The following is a 27,538-nucleotide window of genomic DNA, read 5'->3' as shown; positions in this document are numbered from 1 at the left end:
CAATATTATGTTTTATGTTCAATCTGTTACCCACCCATGCTTTTTATCCTGTAAAAACTGAACAAAAACACACTGCCCAATTATGTCAAGGTTATATAAATTTATTTTGTTCATTAACATATATTACATAATATTTAGAGAATTAACATAAGTTATACCGACACTGGAATTAGTGTCAATAACAGATGATGATGAAAGCTTGAGAAACTAGAATAACCACAAAGAACACTATCAGAGAGCACGTGAATTGTTAAGATGCCAAATGGCTTCTTAAAAATAGATACCAACATATATACATGATTTGAATGAAAAAATAGTATGTAATGATAAATTAGTGTGCACCTCAAAACACCCAAACAAGCTGTACAGGGGTCACCAGGCACAACATCTTGATCATTCATCTGACCAATTGGTCACAAACTACAACTTCTGTAGCCAGTCTGATTAGGATCAAGAACATTACGAAGACACTGGAAGAGCCTCAAATTAATTGTTGAGAATACTTCATATAAAAATACTCTGTTAAAGGAATTAATTGAAGGCTGTAATTTCTCTGTCCATTTCCTGAAAATAATAATAAAAAAGAATGCTCACAAATGACAAGTAGAATCAAGCAGTGGGTGGATCTAGTGCAAAATACTTGGTCACACTGAGGCTACTCCAGAAGCAGAAATACAAGAAAAAGGCCGAGGTAGAAACTTGGGATAAGCCAAAATTGTTGTATGCCCCCTGCGGGCATACAATGCAACCAATTTCTAGCTACTGTAATGTATAGGAAGTAAACAAGATCTCAAGAAAATGGAACTGTGCTAACTCAGCTTTGTTTCTACTGGTACACAACTAGATCCAAGCTGGTACTGTTAATATAACAAGTTTGCTAAAATATAATTGCTTCTGAATTTTATACGTCAAATGTAGTAACGTTTGCAAATTTGAACTGTGGCATTTTAGCAAGCAGCATACACCAAGCTCTTCTGTACACAATCAGCATACACCAAGCTCTTTCATTCAGTTTTGCTTGTTTTAAAACATCTGTGCCATGAAGCAAATGGATACTTGGTGCTATTTTGAAATAGAGGGAAACCCATGATAATGTCAATCAAACTATGTCCCTACATAAACTAACATCCACAGAAGTTGATATATACAACCGTGGTCTCTATTGCCAATAGCAATATAGAAAAAAACATGTCTACCCATGTGCAATGCGTGCAGCTTGCATCTCACTTTAAAAAAAAAGATTCAGTTAAGACAAAGAGCTACAAAAGGAAAGTTAACATGCCCTACTTACATCCCGATACCCTCTACGATGGACTAGCAGTCATACAATAGAATGCATAAGTTTAAAAATTCAGAAGGGATAGCTGTGTACAAAATACCATACCTGGATCAATTTGGTTTTATCATAGTCACTGCGATGTCGGTAAATACACTGGCTGAGCAATGCATACAGTTTTTCCAACTGAAACAGAGTGTGGTTTTTACTTTTCTGAACAACTGTTTGCAATAAGGCCTGGGAAAGAAAAAGAGTCCAAGGTGTTGTACAGAACATAGAAGGAAATAGACCACAATATGAAAGATGGGCAGATGGTGCACAGTTCCATCCCACACCCATATAATTTGACATTTATACTGTAATATGGAGTTTAGTGCAGGACTTGTAAGAATTTTTTTGTATTTGTACATTCATATTTCAGTTTTATAGATGGCCAATAGTCTCTGCATAAAACAGAACATCTGTCCAAGGCATCAACAGCTGGAGGCAGAGCATTCCACCTGGCGGGGGCCAGAACAGTGAAAGCCCTGTCCGGGTAGAGGCCAGCGGTATCATAGAGGGGCCGGGGATCACCAGTAAACTGGTCTCTGCGCAGTGCAGAGGCCGAGTGGGGACATAAGGGGAGAGACGATCCCTAAGATATCTTGACATACAACCAGATCTCATCTCCAAGTCTTTTGCACAGGCCATTGTAAAATTTTGGACCCAGTGGTACAAGAGCCAGCAACAGTCCTTATTTACAGCATACTGAAGGCAATAGGTGTGTTTTGATGCTATGTTTATTGATTCTGTTTTTGATATTCTGTTTTGAGGTTGTAATATGATGTTATAATTACTGATGTTGTTGTTATGTGTTGTACTCTGCCCTGAGCCTTTCGGGGGAGGACGGTATATAAATTAAACATACAATACAATATATCTAAAAGAGGGATGATGCTTCATTTATTTCATCAATTTCTTATTGACTGAGCATTCATAAAGAAAGCAAATGATATACATACATTGAGCTTTTCATTGTCTACAATAAGTGGTGGTGTCTGCTCTGAAAGAATCTCCATCGCTTTCTCAACGCTGATGAGATGCTGTTGTTCCACCTGAGAGCGCCTAGCACGAGTCATGTGAAGCACACATACATCTACAGTATATATATAAAAAAGATGGGGTTAAACTGATCGCTGGTACTACTGGAAGGCAAGTAAAGACCTCAATGAGGAAAATTATGCAGAATTGCATTCATATGAAAGATTGAATCAATGCTGGAACCATACATGCAGGCAAAGAGTTGCCCTTACCTATAACTGTTGTTCATCAAATGGTCTTCTGTGAAAGCACACATACGCATGCACAGGTCAGTGACAGTGTTCTAAAGCTTTCTGAGTTGTCAAGAGTGCTTACCTCCAACCCATCTGTCAGATCTAATGCTGACAATGAAGGTGCTGGATGATGTTACAACATTACCACTCTAGAGCTAGTGAGGTATAGTGGTTAGAGGTCTGCACTAAGACCTGGAGTGACCAGGTTCAGATTCCTCACTCAACCATGCAAGCCTGTCAGATGACTTTGGGCCTATCACAATCTCTTAGGCCGTTTCTGCACGGCCCTTTAATGGCGCCCTGGGGACGGGATAAACGCCGTCCCCAGGGAGCCATTCGCACAGGCGGTGCTGCTGTCAGGCTGCTGTCAGGCCGCCCTGAAAAACAACCCTTTAAAGGGTTGTTTTTCCCCCGAACAGCACCGCCGGGAACACGCTGTTTCCCTTCCCCGTCCCACTCACCTTGTCCCCGTCGTCGGCCTGCTGGCCGTCGAAGCCCCACCCACGCTGTCCTCCGACCCCTGGAGGTCGGAGGGCAGCGTGGGCGGGGCTTCGACGGCCAGCAGGCCGACAACGGGGACAAGGTGAGTGGGACGGGGAAGGGGGAAGAGGCGGCTCCATGTGGAGCCGCCTGCCGCCCTCTCCGGAGGCCGCCCGCATGCTTGCATGCGAACGGCCTCCGCCTCCACACCGGCAGAATTCTTGCAGGCAAGGAGGCGCCTCGACGGCCGTGCGGAAACAGCCTTAGTCTAACCCACCCTATCTCAGTCTAACCCAATCTCTTAGTCTAACCCACAAGGTTGCTGTGAGGATTGTAGAGAGGGGACACAATGCAAAATGCCATTTTGGGTCCCCCCAATCAGGGAGAAAAGTGGGATATGAATAAAAATAAACAACACTCTAAATCATGATTCCCCTCAGTCACTAAAGCCTAGTCAGAAAGGTTTAAAAACTATTTTCAAACAGGACAAATCTTTCACAACACATCTACAGTTTTTCAGTCCAGCTGACCCTGACAATCTAGATTTCATTGAATAAGATTTCTTGAACTGTCTTACAAGAATAGTCAGGCTAGTACCTAAATGGCATACTATGAACAGTTAGGAAGAATGCTTAAAATAGAAATTCAAATTGTCACCAAGAGAGTGTAGGAGACTGAGGAACAGAAAAAGTTACCTGTAATGAAATAAATGCTTTTTTGCCTCTGGGCTTCAGACATGTTAACAGGCAATTTTTCACTCACCATTAGCATCCTTGTCTGATAAATGCTCTCTTGCGTCTCCATTACATCTTCTGCTCTTTTCTGAACATTCAGTCTCTTTGTCACCCTGCTCTGATTGCAACTTAGCAGTATTACCAGCTGCCTGCTCACTCTCATCTTCCACATCAGGTTCATTTTCAGAGCCACTGGGTTTCTGCTTGGGAAGCACCATTTCAGATTCTTCCAGTGAAGTCTGAATTTCGTTTTGCTCCATGCTGGAATCATTAATTTCCTGACTGTCCTCTCCATCACTGTCTGGTTCGTCTTGCTCTTCTCCTGGAGCTTTATTCTCTTTGTTGAAATGAGAAATCTTCCTTCGCTTTGCTAGGTTACCCAGGCACCACCTGCTCTTTCTTCGGAGTTTTTTCTTGGATAAGGCTAAGGAAGGAGTAGTAAACTTTAAAATATATACTATTAATATTCCAACCTTTCTTAAATGTCCTCCATATGAAAGAGACAAAGGAAGCTTGATGCATTATTGTAAAGGATTCATGGTATGTTAAGGAAAAAAATTATCTGTGGGGAATGAGAGACCATTGGTATCTTAACAGTTAAGGGAAATTAGGATATAAGGTTTTCATACAGGCCTTCCATATAACAGACCACCAACCTTCCCTGGAAAAAGAGTACAGTGGTGGCCATACATCTTTCTTGGGACAACCCAGCTGTCTGTTGATAGTGTTCCACTGATTCACCTGGCCCACTCTTTGGAAGTATTGTTAAGTGTGCCTGGCTGTCCCACATCATCCCAGTCTCAAATGTATGCCTGCCAAACAATAATATGGAGGACAAACAATGCTTCTGGATGGTTTGTGTCAGCTGGTGAGGAGTCTGGCAATGGAAGCGGTCTTCATAGCTGTTGCTCATCATTGCTGTTCTCATGTGGTTATAGAAGTTTGCCCTCAATCATGACCAGAACTAATTCACCTTGCCTCCCTGGACAAAGATGGCAGGCAACAGCATTTGTGGAAGCCAAATCCAAAACTTCAGTTCTCACCTGACTGCATATCAGGCAATGGTAATAATGAACAGAGGAAGGCTACAATACAGCAATCAGTGAGGAGCTAGGTAGCAAAAAAGGATCTGAGAGGGCTGAAGTGAGAAGAATGCAGCTGTATGCATGTATCTTTTACTGTACCACCAAAGTGACTCTAGCCCCTCAAATACAGTCTACTGAGGTATTCTGTCTCTCTCTTTAAAAGTGAAATGGTAGCATTACTTGTTTTCATTCTGGAAATTGTCTACTACAGATTGGAAGTTTAACTTTTTGTGCTCTCTGAACAGAACTATTCCCCTCAATCTTGAACAAGGGAACTGATTACAACATGCCTCTATTAACATTTGAAATCATCTTCAATTGGGAATAGTGGGGAGACAGAAGAGAAGGAAAAATACGTGGAATGACACTGCATTATATAATGACAGGTCTTGATTCTGCCTGCTGTCATGTTTCGCTCCTTGCCTAACAACGTAACTGCTTGTGACTTGAAACTGCATCACACTTGAGAGTGCACACATGCACACTGTCAAGTCACAACTGACTCATAGGAACATACAGAAGATCAGACCGCTCTTACCATTAGAAAGACAAGGAGAACTAGATTCCACAGGTACTGCAGGAATTTTCAGTTTCTCACCAAATTCAGAATCCAATTTCTTGTATTCCAAGGCAGTGCTCTGCTTTGGCATTACGTAATAGTAAGATGGAGCATATTTTGCAGATCTGCAACCTTTAAAAGGAAACAGAATGCTGAAAACATCTTTTATAACACAATGTTGAAATTCTGCAGCAGCAAGCCTTTATTGGCATAGAATGTTGAAATTCGTGGTGCATTTACACAGAAACTGTGATTCAAAAGGTTGCAGACTGAACATGGTGTACTGATTAAGAGTGGTGGGCTCTAATCTGGGAAAACAGGTTTGATGCCTCACTCTTCCACATGAATGGCAGATCCTTATCTGGTGAACTAGATGTGTTTCCCCTCTCCTACAAATGAAGCCTGCTGTCTAACCTTGGCCCAGTCTTCAGAACTTTCTCAGCCCCAAGGTGTCTGTTGTGTGGAGAGGAAGGGAATTTGTAAATCGCTTTGAAACTCCTTACAAGAGAGAAAGGTGGGGTATAAATCCAAACTCCTCCTCCTCCTCTTTTCCAGCTCTCCCTTTTAACCTCATATACAAACACTGCAGCTGAAGGCTGGGGGAATCTGGGCAGTTACCGAATGTAATACAAGGGGTTGCAGCTGGAAGGGGATACTGAAAACTTATTTGTGCATTTGGAACTCAGCTATATTACCTATATAAATAAAACCTAAGTATGGATGAACAGTGGCATTTATCCAACCATACACATCCTAAGTTGCAACAGTATTTTCACTTGCAGAAGAGGAAAGAGGCTTCCACAAAAGCCCCTTATCCACTAAAGTCCCCCTTTGCCTCCTATGCTTTTGCTGAACCCTAACAACAAAATTGGGGATGTGGTGTGTGTGTGTACTGCATAAAAATGAGAAAGTGGAAGAGTTTTGCTCTGTGCAGTATACCGTTTGTTATATTTGCACCTTTAAATCAGAAATCACACACCTCTTTTTTTGCGCGATTCTTGAATTTCTTCACAAAGCTGTTCAAAGTCTTCATCCATTTCCTCCTTAATTATTGCATATGCTGTATCTCTCAGTGAACAAGCTCGGTGTCTGATGAGACGATCTAAAAAAGCACAAAGTAGCTTATAGCAACTTAATCAGACTGGGAAGTTTCTATTAAGTTCATACATTTTCATTTCATTTATTTGACTTTTACTCTGCCCTTTCCCAACAAGTCATGCTCAGGACTGCTTCCAATAAAAAGTTACAACACAAACTTAGTGGTGCCTAAATACAACAAGGGGAACCAATCATAAGGGGAAAGAAAAGATTAATAGAAGAAAAAAATAATAAAACAATAATAATAGGGAACAGAAAAGGAAAGGAAGATGAGGGAAGTCAGCAGGTTGGACCTCCTTTCGTATTACGATCTAGTTCATCCAAACAAATCTGAGGCACAGCATCCTTTATATATTCAAGTATTGTTGTTATAGCAAGAGTGTATATACTTGCCTCCAGGGTCTCTGTCCGGATTATACTCCAATGCATTGCTACAGATCAGATCAATATCTTTCAGATAATCTTTTGCTGTCAGATACTGGTGAAGATCAATTTTAGAAATGACTGCTGAAAGATCCATTGGTTGCTTGATAACTGTGACATAGTCTGGTACCTACATGTGTAATATAATACAAGTTAAAATACAAGTTTAAGCTATGAGATAAAAAATCTTTATATATGCTGGCATCATTATGGTGGTGGTCTTCATACATTCCTGGGCAGACTGAGTTTCAGAAGGATGCCTTTTATTATCATGATATTGGCAGAAAAAGGTAAAGTGAAGTAATTTATGCTACAGGGGCTTGCAATAAGACACCCAGTTTAGAGACGAAATGCACAAAAATGAACCCAGGAAAACCGTTTAGAGCTGAGGTGAGCAAACCAAAAGAAAGGGAAGCAGCCCATATACAATCACGTACATACATCTTTTACTAGTCCAATCTAGTAACAACATATATCTACTTTCAATGAAATCCTGACCCTGTTTAATCATTCTACAAAAGCAGCAGCAAATATGCTGGTTCCTGATCTTGTCCATGCAATCTGACTTTAACAACCACATCTTCATGCAATTCTAATAAAACAAAGTATTCAGGAGGGGCATTTTGCAGCATTTAATTAAAAAATTAAGTATTGTTAACCATACAATCTGTAAGTTCCAACTGAAGTGCCAGGAAAAGGGGCTCTTCCTGCCAGGTAGCTTATTTATTTGGTTAAGTGGAAGTAAAATACTAATTTTTACCTCATCCAAGTCAACAGGTTTTGTAAAGACTCTGAAGCGCTTGTCAATGGCAAGCCTGTGAGTGACATTCCTTAAGAAAATTCTAAGTTCACGTAAAGTGTCTTCTTCTTGCTCCTCAAGCCGTTTGACCTCCACCTCCGTCAGCTGCTGGGGTTCAGGGGATGGTGCTACTGGTAATACTTCTAAAGCCTGCAAAACTATAGATGGCAGATTTAAAAGTGTTTAAGAGCTGGCCTTTTAGCTCTGGCTATCGACACTGTCTACACAGCGCTTTCATATAACGTATCTGCTGCACACACTAACCTGCTTTCTTTTTTGATGGAGGAGGTTTAGCAGCTTGGTGGAGAATTAAATCTTCAAAGAATTTTTTTCTTTCTTCAGTAGTAGGCAAGCAGACATTAAAAATTTCCCCATAATCACTAGCAAATAATCCTTGTACCTAAAAGAATGAGACAAGGAAATTAAGAGATTAATTTGTGTCAGGGGTGCTGTATGGGAAAATCAAAGAGTTTTTCCTAAAGTCTGATGCACAACAAAAGGAGAAAGGGTTCATGAATGGGAATCATTCAATTCTTTTCATCTGGCAACTTCTCCAGACTATGAGGGAACATTAATACCAGTGACTTAAAGTAATGGAACAGTGTTATTCATTTACACATAGCAAGAGCATAACAGTTAGCTTTTCAATTAAAAAAAAATATCGGCTGCTCAATCTTTAATCCATTATTCATCTTTATTTTTCTAGGAAGAAACAAAATGCTCAAAAAGGGAAGAAGGAAAAGACTTTAAAAAGTTTGCTTGTCTCCGTCATTAGGTTTGCTTAGACCGCTATGGCATCCAGGCAGTTCAAAGTAAGGTGCTATGGATTAAAATGTTCTTGTACGAGCTCATATAGCAAGTACCTCATCTGGCAAGTCTGCATGAGACACATCTGACGTAGCCAGCAGCAAAACTGGAGCAAAGGATGGAATGTTCTGCAACAGCGTAGTGAATGTAGTTTGTAACGTGTGTCCAACTGTATCCCACCATACGTGAACATTTGGAATGTATATTATACTTGGTGATGTCCTCTTGGCCTCACTGATCAACTGATAAAAATAAGAAGAGAATTGACATACAGTCATGCATCAAAAAGTTATTAAGTTGGTTTGTTTACTCCTTCGGCAAAAAAGCCAGTCATGTTTTAATGGCTTTTAAGATGAATTTTTATTTTGTATGTTCTGTAAACCATCTTGTTGGAAAGCAGGGTATTAAAAAATAATGTTCCACAATATTTGCGTCCAGTGGTTTACTCACTTATATTCTCAGCTTTCAAATGTGTCAGTCTTCTACCCTTGCAGAATGAAAGGCCGTTTCTGCACGGCCCTTTAATGGCGCCCTGGGGACGGGAAATACGCCGCCCCCAGGGAGCCATTCGCACAGGTGGCGCTGCTGCAACGCAGCAGCGCCGACCTGACTGCGCTCCCTCTCCCCCAGGGCGGCGTCAGGCCGCCCTGAAAAACAACCCTTTAACGGGTTGTTTTTCCCTCAACAGCGTGTTCCCGGCGGCGCGGTGCGAACAGCACCGCCGGGAACACGCTGTTTCCTCTTCCCTTTCCCATTTACCTTGTGTCGCCGTCCTGCTGGCCTCCTAAGCCCCTCCCTCGCTGTCCTCCGACCCCTGGAGGTCGGAGGGCAGTGTGGGCAGGGCTTAGGAGGCCCGCAGGACGGCGACACGAGAGGTAAATGGGAAAGGGAAGGGGGAAGAGGGGGCTCCATGCGGAGCCGCCTGCCGTTTGCCGGCCTCTCCAGAGGCCGTCCGCATGCTTGCATGCGAACGGCCTCCGCCTCCACGCCGGCAGAATTCTTGCCGGCGTGGAGGCGCCTCAACGGCCGTGCAGAAACAGCCTAATGTGGATGCTAACAGGTGTACAAATGTTCCAGCATTTCATACATATTAAATAAACTAAGCATCTATACGTTTCACTTCAGTAGCGATACAAAAGAGCTGAAATACCTGTGTGCATTTTTCTTCTGGTGTCTCAGCACCAACTCCAAACAGAACAGAAAGATCCAGTGTATATGCTGTGAATTTTTCCAAAGCATGTATAACTGCTGGTGCCAAGTGAGAGGCCTGTCCAAACCCAGGTTCACCTGCTATCAGAAGTCTTGGTCGGTATGATGTAGGCTGATGATAAGCACTTCTAAAAAGTAATAGTATCTATTCAGCACATTTATATTTAGCTTTTAAATCAAGTGTAATACTTTACAGTCCATCAAAAAGACCAAGAATTCCACTCCAAAGCCATAAATCTACTTCATGCTTAACAACTTCCAAAATACGTCACACTGAAAACACTAACACATGTACTTTACTGGCTGTTGTGGGTTTTCTGGGCTGCGTGGCTGTCATTTGATAGTTTTTGCTCTTCTTAACATATCACCTGAAACTATGGGTGGCATCTTCAGAGGCATGACACAGTAAAATGTACTTCTTTCTGTGGCCACAACCGCACAGCTGGGAAAACCCACAACAGCTGGTTGATTCATGCAAGGATACTGTACATGCAAGAAATACCTTTCAAAAAGGTTGTACCATTTCCCACCACTACAAACTTACAGAAATTATAAATTTAATCACATTGACACCCTGACTTTCTTCTACACAGACCCAAGACAGCTTACAATAAAGTTAACACACATATCCCAAGCTTTCCACCTACTCAAATGACAAATAAATCTTCAAGAATCTACACAATTTAACGCATGTTGTGTTGTATTCTAGCAATCACAAACAGAACAAGTTCACAGATCTGATGTTTCTTTACTGCACCCTCCCACATACCAGGAAAACCTGTTTCTGAAGATTAGAGGATCCAGAGGGGATGTACCAGTGGAGTGGGGCATAAACAACAAGAAGGTATCAGCAGAAGTCAACCTCTGTTTTTCTGGGAGTGCTTATTCCATTCATGGAAAAGCTCATGCAAAAAGGGGGGAGATGTCTGCCAGCTTTTCTCTAGCCACAGCTCCTGCAACACATCCTATTCTTTCTCCAGGGGTTCCTCAACCCTCAGAAGCAAATTTTCTGGAGGTACAGGAGAAAGTGATTTGTTGCCCCAACTCATACCCACAGTTTATAGGATCAATTCCAGTATTCTTTAACAACTGGGATTTCTCTATAAATATGTCTACAAAAGGTATTGTGGAAATATATTGTAGATCTGCACCCAAGTTGTCAACTGCTTGAAGGTATTCATCTTGCCAACTTGCCTTTCTAGTTTGTTTCCTGTTTTCACATTACTTCTTGCCCACCTCTTAGGACTCAGCTAATTTAGACCAGTGTAAAAAAAAGATACCTTGAGATACTTTAGCTATTCTAAAACCAGGTATTAAATTTCCTGCAGTTGCTTTATATTTTAATTACTGCACACACACACGCACGCACGCACACGCGCAGGCAGGCAGGCAGAGAGGGGGGGATGCCAATTCAACCGCTTCCCCCTTTTCTTAAGCAGCAGCCATTTGACCCAATTACACATGCTAGTAAGCCTGCCCACTTTTAAGCCTGAGTATTTGCCTTCATTTAGGATGAAGTAGTAAATTAATCTATATAACAGTATGAAGTCAAAGCACCCCATTTATGAAAATAAACTTTTATGATCTTTATTTCATAGAAAAATACTTGCCTGTTAAAATTAAGAGTATTTTCTTTTTGCTTATCCGGTATTTTCTGGCAATGTTCTGTTTCAAATATTGACAGACCCTCTTCATCACTATACAGCAAGTCATTATCCAGCACATCATTTGCAAAATCTTGAAAACAAAAACACACACACACACACTCAATCTTTAGAATTCTGTGTAGTATTTCTAAGTTTGGACTAAATGAAAAATTCTTTGTCAGTACCATTAATCTAAATCATGATAGTCAATTACTACTTGGTGCTGTGATTAAGCACGAATGCACCAACTTGAAAATGCTTCAACAAACTGTGAATGGTACAATGCCCTTCCACAGACAGAGCAAGTTTATGGAGGGAATCATGGTTGGTCAACTGACCCTAAGGAATGGCTTGAGAAATAAGAGGAACACCAGTAGAAAGCCCAAACACCCCATGGAGCATCAACTCACCCTTCTGCTCCTATGAAAGAATTATTAGCACACATGTATTTATTGAAATATGCAGCTGTATTACATTTAAAAATTGTCCAAAACATGTAGAAATCAATGTGCAGATACCTGGCTTTCCCCTGCTTTTTTGTGCAAGCTCGGCATGTGGAAACACTCTCTGCAGTGTTTCCAAGATCTTCTTAAGTGTGTTTTCAAGTAGTGGTTTTGCAATGGTAGAGAGTGCTTGCCCAGGTGAGGACACTGCCCTCTGAGAGGCAGGTATGATTTTTTGCATGGCCACTACAAAATCTTTAGCTGTTATGTTAATAGAAGAAATATTCAACTGCAACTTTGCACTGCTGGTGTAAATCTGAGGATAACGCCGACGCAGGGCACACAAGGCAGCTTCAGTACAGATGGATTTAATGTCAGCCCCACAGTATCCTACAAAGGAAAAAAGACATTTCCACATTAATTACCTTCCTAGCCCACAAATAAGTCTCCAAACACACTCAGAAGTTTAATTGAACTACATCATTAAGAAAATAGGTTGACAGTTGTTTCCATTCACCTGACACAATTTTCTTATTACAGCTATTAACTGAATCCTAGTTGTCATTTTTATTACTCTGCATTTTTCTCCAAGGAACTCATAGCAGCATCCACTGCTCTTCCCTCCTCCATTCTAGTTAGTATTCAGAGAAAAATTCAGATAATGTAAGGGTGAAACACAAGCAGAAATATTAACTTTTTAGCTGTTCTATTGACATTCATAGTCCAGCATATACATTTTTTGAAAATGCTTTATTTTGATATTGGAGATTGCAAGATATAATACGTGTCATTTACTAAGCAGCACATTGAACAAACTCCAGCAGAAAGACACCCAGGGCAGCCACACTTTTTACATTTATTGCAATCTGCAGAAACTCCCAAAGCTGTTTTGCTTCAGAGCAGTATAAATTTCTAAAGCTGTCAGAGTTCACATGGTTAGGGCTCTGCTTGCATTGAACTACAGCTTTCAGAGTTGTACAGTATTCAGCATTCAAAGAATCTTGACTTTTATTCTTAAATTAGCCTATTCCTAGCCCTTATGAATGCAAATACAAAGAGGAAAGTCTACAAGCTCAGAGGCGGACAAGAGAAATTGATTTAGCATTTTTGCTTAACTTTCCTTCTTCCCTACTGCACTTCGTGACAGTAGCTGAACTACCTGTAATGCTCATTGTATGCCAGCTGATTTCATTTACACCAAAAGTTTTTAAATCCACCTTTTAAAAAAGCAGTAGACATATTATCCCTGTCATTAAAAGCAACTGGTATATCATAAAAGAGAATTTTTTTAAAAGATTGAAATAGAAACATTTTCAGACAATTAACTTGAGAGATTTTTATCTTACCAACACATTGTTCAGCTAACTCTTCAAGAAACATCTCTGATGGCTTAGGGGACCACTCTCGTGTATGAATTTTGAGAATCTCTCTCCTTGCCTAATGACAAAAATTCTTCAAGTCAGCTTTTTTGTAAAAAGCAACAACTGTATCCCAATTTTTGATCAAGGCAGATTTCAACACTCTTAATTTGTCTTCCATCCTTCTTGCCCTTAGCTTATTTTTTCCTGTCTGCTCTGAACCATATTTACTCAGAGGCAAAATTTCATTAGGGTTTAATCTGAAGTCAAGAGAACAGCCTTTTCCCCACAACTCATTTGCTAGTAGGCTATTGGAATCTGAGCATGTGCTACTCAGATCCCAATGGATTTAAGATATAACATACTATCAATTTTACACATTTGGAAAACCAGAGACAACTATTTGAATTTGTCTAAAGGAAATCAGTTGTCACTGACAACCAAATTTGTATTTATTTTTATATGGTACATATAGTAAAACAGGTTTTATGATCAGTGTTACTCATGACAGTTCTAAGCTACCTCACTTCTGGAAGTGGAAGAGAAAATCCAGGCTGCATTACTTTCACCTTCCATTTGCTCCATAAGCTGGACCATTCAAACAAGCTTTTATCTGGTTGGGGGTGGGAGCTCTCAGCTTTAGTCCTATTTTCTCCCTTCAACCCTTCTAGCATATATAGCTTTACATCATTAACCATCCAGCGAGGATAACTGAAGCAAGCAAATCCAAATGAAGTCAGAAGAGAAAGATTCAAGAAAGAATCCGGAGTGAAAGCAAGTGGAAGCAGCCAACTGGTTGGGGTGATGATGCGTAGACCACTAAATACAGCAAGGCTGAAACTCAGGGTACATGGGAATAGAATTCATGTAATACCCTTTATTAAGACAAATATTACACAAACCAATGTTCAAGCTTTTGAGTTCTCTAGAACTATCAGACAAAATGATGAGAAACATAGGAAAGCAGGAACACCTCAAGGTCCAGTAACTATCTACATTTTAGGGGAGCCAGGACAGCTGTGATTAGACGTGAAGCCCATTCAAAACAGAAAATTCAAAGACACCCCCCCCCCCCCGCGGTCTGCCTTCAGTTTTTCTCACGGAAAAATGAAGATTTTAGCGAGCACTGAAGAAACCTCCTGCTTTCTGAGCACCAAAATTCTGTCTTATAAAGTACTTCAGTCATTCCAAATATACAGCATGATCAACACCTTTTCCAATGGAAAAAGTAAAAAAAATAGAGAGCACTTAAATAACATTTTCAGGATTTTGGTTACAATTAAATACTATTGGCATCAAGGAGGGGTGGCAAGCGAGTTCTTCTAGTCAAAAGCCTTCCAAACAAGGAAATCAGGAGAATGGTTGGATGGTTAAGGAGATATGTGAGAGAGGGGGGTGTCTCAGTTAGAGATCTGCGCTAGAAAGAAATGCAAAAAAAGAATAGTATTGGACATAATGGTGCACTGATTGAAACTAAATGACTCTAATAATGATGTAAAGAACTGGAACTATACTATGGGCCTCCAGCTGAGCTGAACTTTTCTTTGAGCTCACTAATAGTCGCACACACTGTCCATTGTGCCACAGCATCCCTAATGTAGATGTGCCACTCCTGACTGTTTTTCTACTGACTCTCCTTGTGGTATTCAATTCAGCAAAAAATCAGCTTGTAACAGGAACGACAGCACTGACTGAGGCCAATAAAGGGGAGACTTAAGAAACACAGAACCATCTCAGATATCAGTAGCCAGTCAGGGATCTGAGTGCATAAACAAGGTACTCCACCAACCCCTTAGGAGCGCTCCAAAAAGCTCTGGGCACAGTATGAAACCCCCAACCCATTCCAGCCCATATGCCGGCCTTCCCCATGGGACCATTTGGAGCAGGATGGCACACCTGAAGCAGCAACACTGATTGTAACTGAAATTCAGCTGTTCTAGCTGATTACTGTTTACAGGGCATCTCACATCCTGTGGACGATGGGTGGATTAAAGATACTCATAAATAAAAAGGAGATTCTTACATCTTTATCCGGCAATGTGAAAAGGAACTCTCTGTCGAAACGACCAGGCCTCCGTAAAGCAGGATCTATAGCATCCAATCTATTGGTAGCTCCAATAACCACGATCTCACCTCTGCTGTCTAAGCCATCCATCAGTGCAAGCAGTGTGGATACAATAGAACTTGAAAATAAAAATATGTCATCTACAGTTTGGATTCAAACTTTATGCTGTTCAACTGGAAATCTACAACTCCTGACCTTCCCCCACTTCCTCCTCAATCCAGAAACTCAGGTGGGGAAACATACCAAGTTTTTAGAGAGATGGTTGGATTTGGGGGGGAGGGGGGTGTTTAGGAAAAAACATTCAAATATATAGTAGACAGATAGCACTAATTAACCTTACATCCATATTAATTATTGTTTATTCTACTCTTTAAACAGAATAGATCCATGCCAGGTGTATCCTTTACAACTTCTCTTTGGAATTTTTGTTCTAAGTTAAGGATGACAAATATGAAACCAAATTTAACTGATCCAAAGGTTCAAGCCAATATCAAAAAGAAAAACATAGTATTAAGTATTAGATTAATACCTGTGAATTTGGTCTTGTCTACTGGACCGTACAGGAGCAAGACCATCTATCTCATCGAAGAATATAATTGAAGGGCGCATCTGATAAGCCTACAAGAGAAGTCGAATACATAAGCACTGAAGCAGCAATACAGAACACAACTGAGGTAAAGCAAAAAAAAAAAAGGATTACCTGATCAAACAACAGGCGAAGCTGCCGCTCAGATTCTCCTACCCACTTACTGAGGCAATCAGCACCTTTTCTCATAAAAAATGCTATTCTTCTGTCACCTTGACTGCACTCGTTAGCTAGAGCCCTGGCAACAAGAGTTTTTCCTGTACCCGGTGGACCATAGAAAAGGCAACCCCTGTCAAAAATAGAAATGTAAAGTCTCAAGTTGGAAGTCTTACTTTGATATCCCCAAAATATTCAACTCTCCAATCAATCTCATGTAACAGTATACAATTTCAAGCAATGTTTCTAAAAAGGTACATAAAAGAATTCACGTTTCTCTAGCAGATCTCCCTTTTCTTCTCTGCACCACAAAGGAAGTTATTTCTGAAGCCCTTCCCCCACCCCAGGAAGTCTGTTTTCTGCTGGCAGGTGTATATGTTAAAGATGAACTAAAAAATGACAAAGGTCTATGGCCAAGATTTCAAGAACGCTGCTTTTGCTAACTAGAAGCACATGGATTTAAATGGTGTACCTTGGAGGCTGAATTTTGAATCTTTCAAACACTTCTGGATAAAGCAATGGAAAAACCACCATCTCCTTTAGAGCTGAAATATGGCTTGAGAGTCCACCCACACTGTCAAATTGTACCTATGGTGGGAAAAAGTTTACAGATGAAAACAGGGCAACCGAGGTCACCACAAAGCCACACAGAAAGACACTGGATGCACTGTCATCAAGATTTTTTAAGCACCAAGAATCTAGCAGCCTTTAATCACACTCTTGAGAAAGACTTACTGCAATTAGTAATAAGTCACATAAGAACATCAAGTGGTGAAGACTTACTGAACAGTCAATTTGCATTGGATCAATATCAGCCAAGCTTGCTCCAATTTTCATACGATCCTTACAGATTCCTTTCAGCTCATCTTTTCTGAAGTTTAGAGGAAGGCACCTAGTTCAAACATTGGTTGTGTAAGTGGAAGGAAACAGGAACACAGTATCACAAAAAGGGTGATGTTAATTTCTGTTGCTAAATTAAAATTTTAAATATTGAAGTGTCTAGAAACAACTTCATACTAGAAGTCTTTCTTCTGTTTTATTATCAAAACTAGAAAAAGTGTAATTGGCCCAAGGTCACCCAGTGAACTTTCATGGCAGAGTGGCGGCTTGAACCTGGGTGCCTCCTCAAGTCCTAATCTGAAACTCTAACCCAGGGATCCCCTTTGTCAAATGTTTTGGAAAGGAGGAGAGGCTACGTGGGGAGTTTGCCTTGCAGGGCTCCTGACTGGCTGTGCAGATTAAAGGCATTCCTGTTAAACACAATGTATGCCTGAAATATCAAATTTTACCATTAGAGTTATGTGTAACCTCAATCCCTGACACGTAGTGGTCCTCCTAAGGGCAGCCATGTTATCATTGGCTCACTTGACTAAGGAAGTCATATTGTGATTTTGCCCACCACCCTGTACTGGCATTCCAAAGGTGCCCCCAGTCTCAAAAAGGTTGGTGACCATTAACTACTACTACGCACCACTTCTGTGGGTGACTGCTGTTGAACAGTAGCAAGCAGTTAGTCCTTAATGAGTCATATGCAAGCTGCTTGGTAGCACGTCATCCTGCGGTTGCCGCCAGGCCTAGACTAACTGAGCTCGCTTTCAAAAGCCAAAAACAGCCCTGCAATGCGCAATGTCCCCACCCTTGCATTTTACTGACAAAAAACAAGGTTGCTGTGGTTCTCCTGCAACTGCCAGAATGGTCAGTGAGGCGGTATAGTTTTTTTCTGCAAACTTGGGACTATTTTCAGGTTTGCTGAAAGACTGATCTCAAGATTTAAGTATCTAGGAGTTTTTTTCCCCAGTAAGTCACATCTATCTCCAGGAAAGAAGAAATGAACTGTTTCTTACCAATCGTGTCTGATTCTATTGATAAACGTTACAAGATACCACATTCATCCTGAATGGAAAAGTTACAGAAAAGATACCTATTTAGTGCTTTGTTCAGACTTCGGTTCCTTCGCCTTTCAAAATGTTGCTCATCATCAGATGACGATGACGACGTGGAATCATTATTATGAATTGCATGCTTTCGTCTGTTTTTTATTTAAAATAAACCACGGTAAGTATACATGTAGCATAACACCATCAAAAAGAGACACACAAATAATTCAAAAAGAGACATACAAATAATTAGTGGAAATGGTATGCTGTGTAAGAACCCATTTGAAGGCAAGCTACCAGGCAGCATAATTCGCTAGTTTACTTTCATCATAGGATTATGAAGAACACTTATGAAGAGCCCGCACAACAGTTTTCATCACTTGCCAACATAGGCAGAGGTACTGCAACTCCACTCTAAAACCAATCATTTGATTGAACTGTAAAAGCTATGGTGAGCAGAGCATTCTGAGACCACATAAAAACTGAAGACACTGCTAATTCAGTAATTGAGGAAACAGTGAAAACATTGGAAGCACTAAAAATTGATTATTATCATAACACCAACAAACCTGTTCATCTTTTTGCAATAAGGGCTCCTTGGTCCCGCTGCACTGAAAGAAAACCTTCGCCTTACATCAGAGGCTGTATCAGGATAGAATAATTTGGGCTTCCTTTGGTGCCGGGGTTCTATTAACAAGAGGAAAAGATCCATTAGAACTATCATACATTTCTGCCTACATGTTAATGAGTATAAATGTTAAAAGGAAGACGCAAAACCTAGTAACAGCTAAGTTTTGTTAGCTTTAGAGAAGCTTTCGTTTTCCTTTACTCTGTGAAAGACCTGCAGAAATTACTTCCAACTTTTGAAAAAGAGGTACATAATTGTGGTATTTACTTGATTGGGAAAGAGTAAAATATGAAGGAGTTAGTTTACAGCAATGCGAATATCTTCTGAGAGTAACAAGACAGCCACAGAAAAATCAGACCTACAAAAAATGGCATGTAGGGAACATACTTTCTGGTGAGGCTTGATAGCGTACTACAGTTTTTCGCTTTCTGAGATCATAGCGCTTTTGATTGTCTTCTCCATCTTCATCTTCTTGGTCTTCACCTTCTGAAGACTCTAATTAATACAGAACAATTTAACTTTAAAAAACACTTTATTTTACCTAAAGCAGAATCTGTGAAATATAGCTGCACTTACTAAACAAAGTCTATTGCACAATTATTTTCTACTGATCTAAAAATACACTGCAAAAGGCTATAAACACTTCTTTTAAGGTGCAGGTTTCAGCATTTCTAAAACCTGGAGCCACATAAGTAGGCAACATACCTCAACAATATAGAGATTCCTACCATACAGAACAAAAACTGAGCAGTACAGTGCTCAATGTGTCACACAATCGCAAAATATTCAAAGTAGAACAATGACCTGCGCTTCCATCCTGGTTGTCTGTGGTTTCTTCATCAATCCTTTCAATCCCCCTTTTTGTTTTGCCACATGAGTATACATCAAGGTTTTCCTAGAATGACACGAGAAGACACTGAGTTGCTTTCCATGACTCATAAATAAAAGGAGTTCACCGAACAATGAAATGTAAGCTGCTTTGGGTCCCCGCTGGTGAGAAAGGTGGAGTATAAATTAAGTAAATAAATAAAGCTGAAGGGGAGACACATAAGAAAGGGTGGCTGGTGAACTGGAAGGAAAGAAGACAGCAGGGAAAGGATATACAGACTGCCAGGACAGAAAGAGGATGCAGAATGGGAAATGAGATGCAGGAGAAAATAAAGTAACCCTTGCAAATTTCCCGCTTGTTATTTTATATTTTAAAACTTGTTAGTCAACCTAGACAATATGCATGACCCATAATTCTAAGAAAATAAATGCTTGAGCACATGCATATATCTGCTGAATGCTCCTCATTCTGAAGAAAACATTTGTTCAATACTTATACTCACTTAGGTAGTGAGCAAACATGTTAGTAAGCAAAATATACATTTAACAAAGCCAAGTAAACAACACATTCCAAGACAACATATTGTTTTTTAGATTATGCACTTACCGCTTCAGCATCATTGAACACCCCAAGGTCTTCCAAATCCATCATTCGCCGCCGGCGCATTTTTTTCATGTCATCCATTTTTTGTAATACTGCCTCTGCAGTGCTGATAAAAGAATATGAGATTTTTGTTCTAATTTTTTTCATCTACTAGGTTAAACATGCTGCATTATTGCACTAAGAAAATTATGAACAAAAAAGCCAACCATTTAAAATGGATAATGTCTATAATGACTATTTACTTTCCCTGGGTTTAACACTGTTCGCACATTATTACTGAGTAGTGTAATAGTGACACTAGTTAGCATCCTGAGATTCCTGGAAGAACATCCAATGGAAATGTTCATGTCCACCTTTTCCACTTGCACCCCTCGAAAAGCCATTCCTGAAGGCGAGAGGACCCTCCAATCAGGGATATCAGATGGAAAAATTTCCCAATGCTATTTTTGTGGGAAAATTTCTGCCCCACAAAACAGTTGTTTACCTATAATCATCAGGGTTATTGTGCCACAAATCATTTTAATTCATTTAAACCCCACCTTTCTTCATAATGGGGAGCTAAAGCAGCTTACAGCATTCTCTTCTTCACTTTCTCCTCACAGCCACCCTGAGAGGTACATTAGGATGAGAGTATGATTGTACCAAGATCACCCAGGGAGATTCCATGGCACATGAGGTATTCAAACCTGGGTTTCCTAGATACTAGTCCTGACTCTTTTAAACATCACACTGACTTTTATACTAAATGGGTTAAATGAGGAATAAGAATGAACAAATCCCAGAGCTTGTATACGGGCCAGGCTTTTACAAGGTATATTTGCCTTCTTCTGTAACATCATATAAACTCCAAAATTTTATTGGAAAACTCACATCACTGCCTCTAGTGCAGGGGTCGGCAACCTTTACCACCCAAAGAGCCATTTGGACCTGTTTTCCATGGCCCCGAAGATCTACTGAGCCGGAGAGGCGGCTCCGCTCCAGTTCGGCCCCTCCACTCACCTTTCCTTCCAGCCCTGGGAGGCGGAGGCGCCGGGCAGGAAAACCCCATCTGCCTGACGGAGCAGGCAGCCGCCTGCTCCATGGGGCAGAGGAGGGATGGCAGCCATGGGCTGCCCAGTGCCGCCGCCTCTCGCACTGCAGGAGGCAGCGGTGCCAGGCAGGAAAACCCCCTCTGCCTGATGGAGAAGGCAGCTGCCTTCTCCGTGGGGCAGAGGGGGGATGGTGGCTGCAGGGATGGCAGAGGGGGAATGGCAGCTGCTCTGGAGGGACATGCCCACACTACCCTCCAACCTCCAGGGGTCGGAGGGCAGCATGGGCGTGTCCCTCCAGCACTCCAGAGCAACGCTAGGAGGGGTGAGTGGAGGGGACGCGAAAAGCAGCACCCTCACGGACAGAGCCGTCTCCAGTTCGGCCCTCCACTTACCTTTCCTTCCAGCGCTGCTCTGGAGGGACACGCCCACACTACCCTTTGACCTCCAGGCCATGTGGCGCAGCAGGTTGCAGACCCCTGCTCTAGTGCATCATACAACACAATACAAAGGACTGTTTTTTTAAAAGCATGGTCTTTGACAAAACACCATGGTCTTTGACAAAACACAGAAAAACTTACTTTGTAATAAGCTTGTCAAACAGAACTGATTGGTTCATAGTGCTATAACGGCTTCGTCTAATTCTGCAACTGCGACGGACTTCAACATCTCCATTTTCTTCTGTACCATTACTAGGCTTACCACTTACTCTTGGTTTCAATGATTTTGTGACAGGAACTACAGTACCTAATAATCAAAAACAACCCGAAAATTACACCTCTGGTAGACTATGTGTTCATGTAAAGAGAAACACATTTTTTAGATATTTTATCTTAGAGGCTAGAGTCATTTCACTTATAGATGTATGTGAAATTATGAAAATATTCATGTAGCATACCTGGATACTTTACATAATACAATTTAAAAGAGAAATAACCCTATGAGTTAGATACAAGGCTTCCATCAAAAAGAGAAAAAAGCAGGCACAAGTGAGGGGTATTTTAAGCTGAATCCTTATTACTGTGAGCCACCTTTGCTTTATGGCATATAGTGCTGGATGATCCCAACTGCTAGTAGCAGCTTTACAGGAAGGGATGAATGGTAAAAATCTCCTCACTTATGCCATTTGTGGAAACCTTGATTGCAACTCACAGTAAAGACCAATGAATGCTCCAGAAATACCCAGAGTAAGGTAGTCTTCAGAGCAATTTTAAAGCAAAACCGAGATTGAAAAAATCAAATAATAATTCAAACAGTTATTATTCTAAACATGAAACTTTCATCTGGTTGTAAATATCAAGCTTTTTCCAGCAAGAATGAGTCTTTATGTAAAAAAAACATGATTTAAAGCAAGTCTTGACTAGTGATTTATTAAATATTAAATTTGATTTAGATCAAATTCACCATATTCTATAGAACTCCACAAAAGAATGGTGCTTGCTGAATTGTAGCAAAATGCATTGCACCATAAAATTATGAGGCATTAGAAAAAACAAGAATATTTCCATCCACCCATGCTGGCTGCTGCGTCCTGTCATTTGCTCCCCATCTCAGGTTTACAGAAATGTATTTCTGTATCCAGCACCAATGTACAAATGCTTTCATCTGCACTCTGAAGGGCAAGTCCGAAATTACATAGGCATAGAAATTACAAAATAATGTACGCAGAAGAGCTTTAGTAAGGATGCTGGAAGTCAAGTATTGTTACTTAATTTGAAGATAATATGACCTCATCTTACAATATACCCACCTAAAGCTGAAATACCATACCTACATTCTGGAGAATACACACTCAGAATTGTATTTATAATTTGGAAATACATAAAAATGACCTAGAAAGACAAAAACGTGAAGGCAAAACTTATGAGGAAGTTAGTTATGTGTGCAAAATCAGAGGGATGGCACACAAAAGTCTGCAAGTACCATAAGCCTGCAACCAGCTGGCTGGATGAAATGATGTGCATGTATTTCAGCTCTCTTTGCCCCTCCAGAATGCCAGATCACAATGGTGCAATAACAATAGCAGCCTCACATGGCAGAATTCTCTGCCAGAACTTAGATCACTGATGTGACAATTCTTTGCCTTCTTCACTTTCTGGCCCACGGAACCTACCCTGCAAGCCTCTCTTCTGCTCACATCTCTCTTACCAATACTGCGTCCAAGCCCTTCTTAGACCTAGGATTTCCCCCATGCTACTGACTTCAGCTTCATGTCTCCCCCTACCTGAGCTTTCCGTAGATTCCTTGCTTTTCATGGCATGCTTTCTCCCACATCCTTCGGGCCATGCTGTCTCAACCTACCTCTTTTCTAGCACTCCCCTAGAGGGTTTAGCTCCTGAACATTTTAAGTACTATCACTATGAAGATCCTTCAGCTTGCTGATAATTGTGCACTTTTCTTCAATTCTTCTTTCTCAACCTACTTGTCTATCAAGTTCCTTGTTCTCTACCACCTACCATTCACCTGTACTCAGTAACCTCGCCCATGAAGTCCCTATTACTACTTTTAGAAGAATAAGTCAAACCCCATTCCATCAGAGAGTAATTTAACTCTGGTACCTCTACAGCCGTGGTGGCGAACCTTTGGCACTCCAGATGTTATGGACTACAATTCCCATCAGCCCCTTCCAGCATGGCCAATTGGCCATGCTGGAAGGGGCTGATGGGAATTGTAGTCCATAACATCTGGAGTGCCAAAGGTTCGCCACCATGGCTCTACAGAATCCTCTCTACATATAGTCACCCACTTTATCTGATAGGAAGCCTCAGGACACAAAGGGCTCAGTTGTCCACCAAGTCCTTTTACAACTCTGAAATTCACAAAATGTGTATTTACTAAATTACCTTCTTCACATTCTTCATTCTTTTTATTATCTTCCTGCAGTCTGGCCAGCTGTCTACAGAAAAGTAAAAACAGTGGTTAAATCTTAAAACTGTATGTCCAGTCTATTATCTGATTTCACAAATTTCCTCTAGAAATAGTACCAGAATTCTCTATCCTGAAGAAAGGATTTCACACTTAGAAGAAGCCCACAACAGTTCTGTTCAACTTTCAGATATAAACAGAAAACAGTTTTAGAATCAGAAATTGACAAAACAGTATTTATACTTCTTCATGTACACATATTAATGCTTGCATAGTGCCTAAATTATATGAAATGTTGATTTGTCACCAGAGTTCTGGGACTTTCAAGACAGGTCAAGTTGTCATATAACTGTGGAAACAGCCCTTCAGATGCTATATTGTAATTCTGATAATCTAGCAGTCAACACTGAGAGGGTAGAGTGAGATAAAGCAACAGCTAGGTGTCTTTTACTACACGCCAGATGAAACCTCCCCCTCCTTTCAACTCCTATTGCTGAGGCCAGAGAAAAACAAAGCCAGTGGGCAGGCATCCTTCCAGTGGTTTTATTAAAACTGTGGTTTAATTTCTATTAGTATTTGTTAAATTTGAGCTGCTTCATATGCTCAAGTTCTTGTTTGAAAAGTAAAGAAAGAAATATGAACACTAGGATTCAATACTTAAACCATGTTGGCATGTGAAATACTGCGCTGAAACCACAGCTGTACAGAGTTCAAGAGTTCAAAGACCTTTATTAGGCATTAAAACAGAAACCACAGCTGTACTGTGGGATATCCTAGATGGTTTGTATTGATTTAGAAACTCACGCACGTATATTGACTTTCCCACAAACTATGAACAGCAAGGAATTCACAGAAGGAAATCTGCTGCCTTCCCCTTTTCAGTACAGCCTCCCCAAAAGCTGTATCTGAGGATCCAGGGACCCCTGGGGTGCACTGCAAAGTTCTGTAGTTAAAGGGAGAACAGTGGACCAACCTTTCACGGGAAGTGTTGCTCAGTTCAGATGGGGTGACAATTTCCACCTGTGTCTCCTGTGGCCTTCTCACAGGGTCCCTGATCTTTAAGAACAGATCTGGTGGTAATCCAGTGGAAAACTATATATTTCACAAACTCTATTTACGGTTCATAGAACTCGTATTTGTACCCAGCACATTTCAGTCTACGCCAGTTCTAACTACAGATTTAGGCTGTGTCAGGTGTCAGTTCATGCACACAAATTACTGTCTGTTTAGTATACCACAGCACAAATATAACATTTTTTTCATTTTTATTAGAATATGGACATTATTACTTGCAGTGGGTCTGCACAGATTCAGAAAGAACAAGGAGATATTGAGAATATATTTGTAAAAAATAGCATTTTACCTTGTAAAATGTTTCCTGTTAATACCATTTTCACTTAGCATTGCCATGCTTTTTTCAAAACCAGAATCTGAGTAATGCGGGCTATTTTTCTGCAGAGCTCTTACAGAATACCTTGTAAAATGTCCACATTCTTTGTGTGAAGAAAATTCCTGAAGAGGAACAAGTAGAAACATATATGAATTAGAAGCTTTGCTCCAACGTGCTGCTAACAAAATTGACACCCTTTCTGTTTTCTTGTGGATTCTAGATTGAGCAAACTTGCGAACTACTGTTACAGCACAAAAACACTAATCAATGCATAATTAAAACAGAAGTCAAGCAGAACATTAAAGACAAGTGGCACATTAAACAGCCAGTGCAATGCTGGACTAGAATCTGGAAGACTCAAGTTCACACCCCCAATTTGCCATGAAAACTTACTTGGGGGGCCTTGGCAGATAGCAATTTTGAGTGGACAGGGGCAGTAAGGGGGTCTCCCCTCACCCAGCTACTGGAGAGTGGGCTGTTAGGCAATATTAAAAGAGAAGGATGCCTTTAGGGCTTCCTCTTTGTGTCAAGCACAGTTTGCACACTAGTATAATTAAGATATATAGTATAATATTAAGATACAGCATGTCTCCACTGATCCTTACCCAAAAGGAAACTCCACCCAACCATCACTGTTATTGACCCTCTGGCAACACACAGGGAATTGCATCTCAGTATTCACACAATTTGTTCTCATGGCAGTAGCCAATTTTCAAGTCAATCAAGCCAATAGGGACGTTTACTATATATAACATGATGGATGCCAAAGGTCCCACCTGGAGGCTGGAATCCCTATCTAGCACAAGGGTGTCCAACTCCAGATGTTCATGGTCTACGATTCCCATCAGCTCCTGCAAGCATGGTTATTGGCAAACAGAGGGGGTCGCTAATGAATAGGGACGTTTACTATATAACATGATGGACACCAAAGGTCCCACCTGGAGGCTGGCATCCCTATCTAGCACAGGGGTGTCCAACTCTGGCCTTCCAGCTATTCATGGACTACGATTTCCACCAACCCCTGTCAACATGATACTGGCAGGGGCTGATGGGAATCGTAGTCCATGAACATCTAGACTGAGGGCCAGTTTGTTTATTACATTTTTACCGCGCCGATCTCCCGAGGGACTCGAGGCGACTTACGAGTAACACATATGAAAACAACGGACACCTCTGAATTAAAAGAACGTAGCTTGGCTTGCGGGTTTTTTGTTTGTTTTGCTTTGGCCCAACGCGCCACCATGAGACTTCCACGGTGGTTTTTCTTGGCTCCACACACCGGTCTTGGCTGGTACACGAAGTTCAAGGGGGGCAAAGTAAAGAAAAAGTTTTTAAAAACACCAGGAAATAAAGACCGCGTCGGCGGAGTTTCCTCTGGGGGATCGGCCCGCTCCCCTTCCTCCCCGCGTCCGCTCACCTCGGAGGCTCGGGACCCATCCGGCGGCGGCGCGGAGCGGCTGTGGCGTTTGCTCCGGGCCGAGGAAGGGCTGGGTGAGTCCAGGCTGAGGAAGACGGAGCTCGTCTCCATGGCGTCGTACAGGGGCCCCGGCGGACCGTCGCGGCGACGGCGGCTCCTGTTGGGGCTGGGGGCGGCAGCGCCGTCCCCGTCCTGAGCCCCGGGGCGGCTCGAACCGCCCCAGCCGCTCCGGAGCATCACCATGGCCGGTCAGAAGCGGCCGCTCCAAAACAAGCAGCGGCGGCGGCGGCGGCGACACTTCCCGTCTTCCTCAGCCAGCCTCCAAATTCTGGCGCCACAGCCCGAGGCAGCGCCTCAACATCACCCTCGCAGATCCCTCCGCCTCACAGCCCTTCCCCTCTCAGGGCAATTCCCCTGAAAAGTTAACCAAGAATAAACTGCTTTACCTACCTCGGTCTGCTTCCCTTCTCAGGGCGGCTGTGAAACCAAACAGCTGTTTATAGCGGGCTGTTATATCCACAAAAGGGACTACTTTGCTGCTCTGGCTAAGAAGTCCCGGCGAACGCTGCTGCTGGCGGAAGGTGATCTACGAAGCGCTTCACCTTTTCGGAATTTTTGGCGCGTGCGGAAGTTTTTCGAGGGGGAAGACTTGTTTTGCTGGCCTCTGATTGGCTGGCTCGGCTTGGCGCTGCCGACGTCTGCCAAGCTGAATTCAAATAGGAGCCTTTTGGAAAAGCTGGACGCCCGCTTCCTTGCTCTCTGTTCCCACCTACGAAAGCCGCCTTTTCTGTGAAAATGCACAGGCATTTAATGCAGATACACGCACCAAATGCACGCGCACTTAATGGAGTACACAAGCATTTA

The 27,538-nt window shown here is 41.6% G+C and overlaps 1 protein-coding gene across 2 annotated transcripts; it reads right to left on the bottom strand.

Moving 5' to 3' along the window:
- Positions 1 to 85: 85 nt before the first annotated feature.
- Positions 86 to 27,244, bottom strand: ATAD2 (ATPase family AAA domain containing 2). Of its 2 annotated transcripts, none has more exons than XM_048508008.1 (28): positions 27,125 to 27,244; positions 25,231 to 25,379; positions 23,846 to 23,898; positions 21,584 to 21,749; positions 19,978 to 20,080; positions 19,347 to 19,437; positions 18,930 to 19,037; positions 18,484 to 18,601; positions 17,959 to 18,066; positions 16,821 to 16,929; positions 16,510 to 16,625; positions 15,996 to 16,170; positions 15,825 to 15,913; positions 15,254 to 15,413; positions 13,219 to 13,309; positions 11,948 to 12,262; positions 11,394 to 11,520; positions 9,725 to 9,911; positions 8,631 to 8,816; positions 8,032 to 8,167; positions 7,729 to 7,925; positions 6,939 to 7,098; positions 6,427 to 6,549; positions 5,427 to 5,579; positions 3,832 to 4,227; positions 2,278 to 2,411; positions 1,385 to 1,513; positions 86 to 564 (listed from the first exon to the last, which is right to left on the bottom strand). In XM_048508008.1, exons 2-28 carry the CDS (start codon positions 25,275 to 25,277, stop codon positions 532 to 534), a joined length of 3,810 nt encoding a protein of 1,269 aa, XP_048363965.1. In that variant the 5' UTR covers positions 25,278 to 25,379; positions 27,125 to 27,244; the 3' UTR covers positions 86 to 531. The 2 variants fall into 2 exon arrangements, with proteins under 2 accessions (XP_048363965.1, XP_048363964.1); XM_048508007.1 differs by lacking the exon at positions 27,125 to 27,244 and adding an exon at positions 26,675 to 27,000.
- Positions 27,245 to 27,538: the final 294 nt, after the last annotated feature.

This window comes from Sphaerodactylus townsendi, linkage group LG09 (genome assembly GCF_021028975.2).
Source record: "Sphaerodactylus townsendi isolate TG3544 linkage group LG09, MPM_Stown_v2.3, whole genome shotgun sequence".
In the NCBI taxonomy this organism is placed as follows: Eukaryota; Metazoa; Chordata; class Lepidosauria; order Squamata; family Sphaerodactylidae; genus Sphaerodactylus; species Sphaerodactylus townsendi.
The sequence above is the reverse complement of the archived record's forward strand: the minus strand, read 5'-3'. Positions and strand labels throughout refer to the sequence as shown.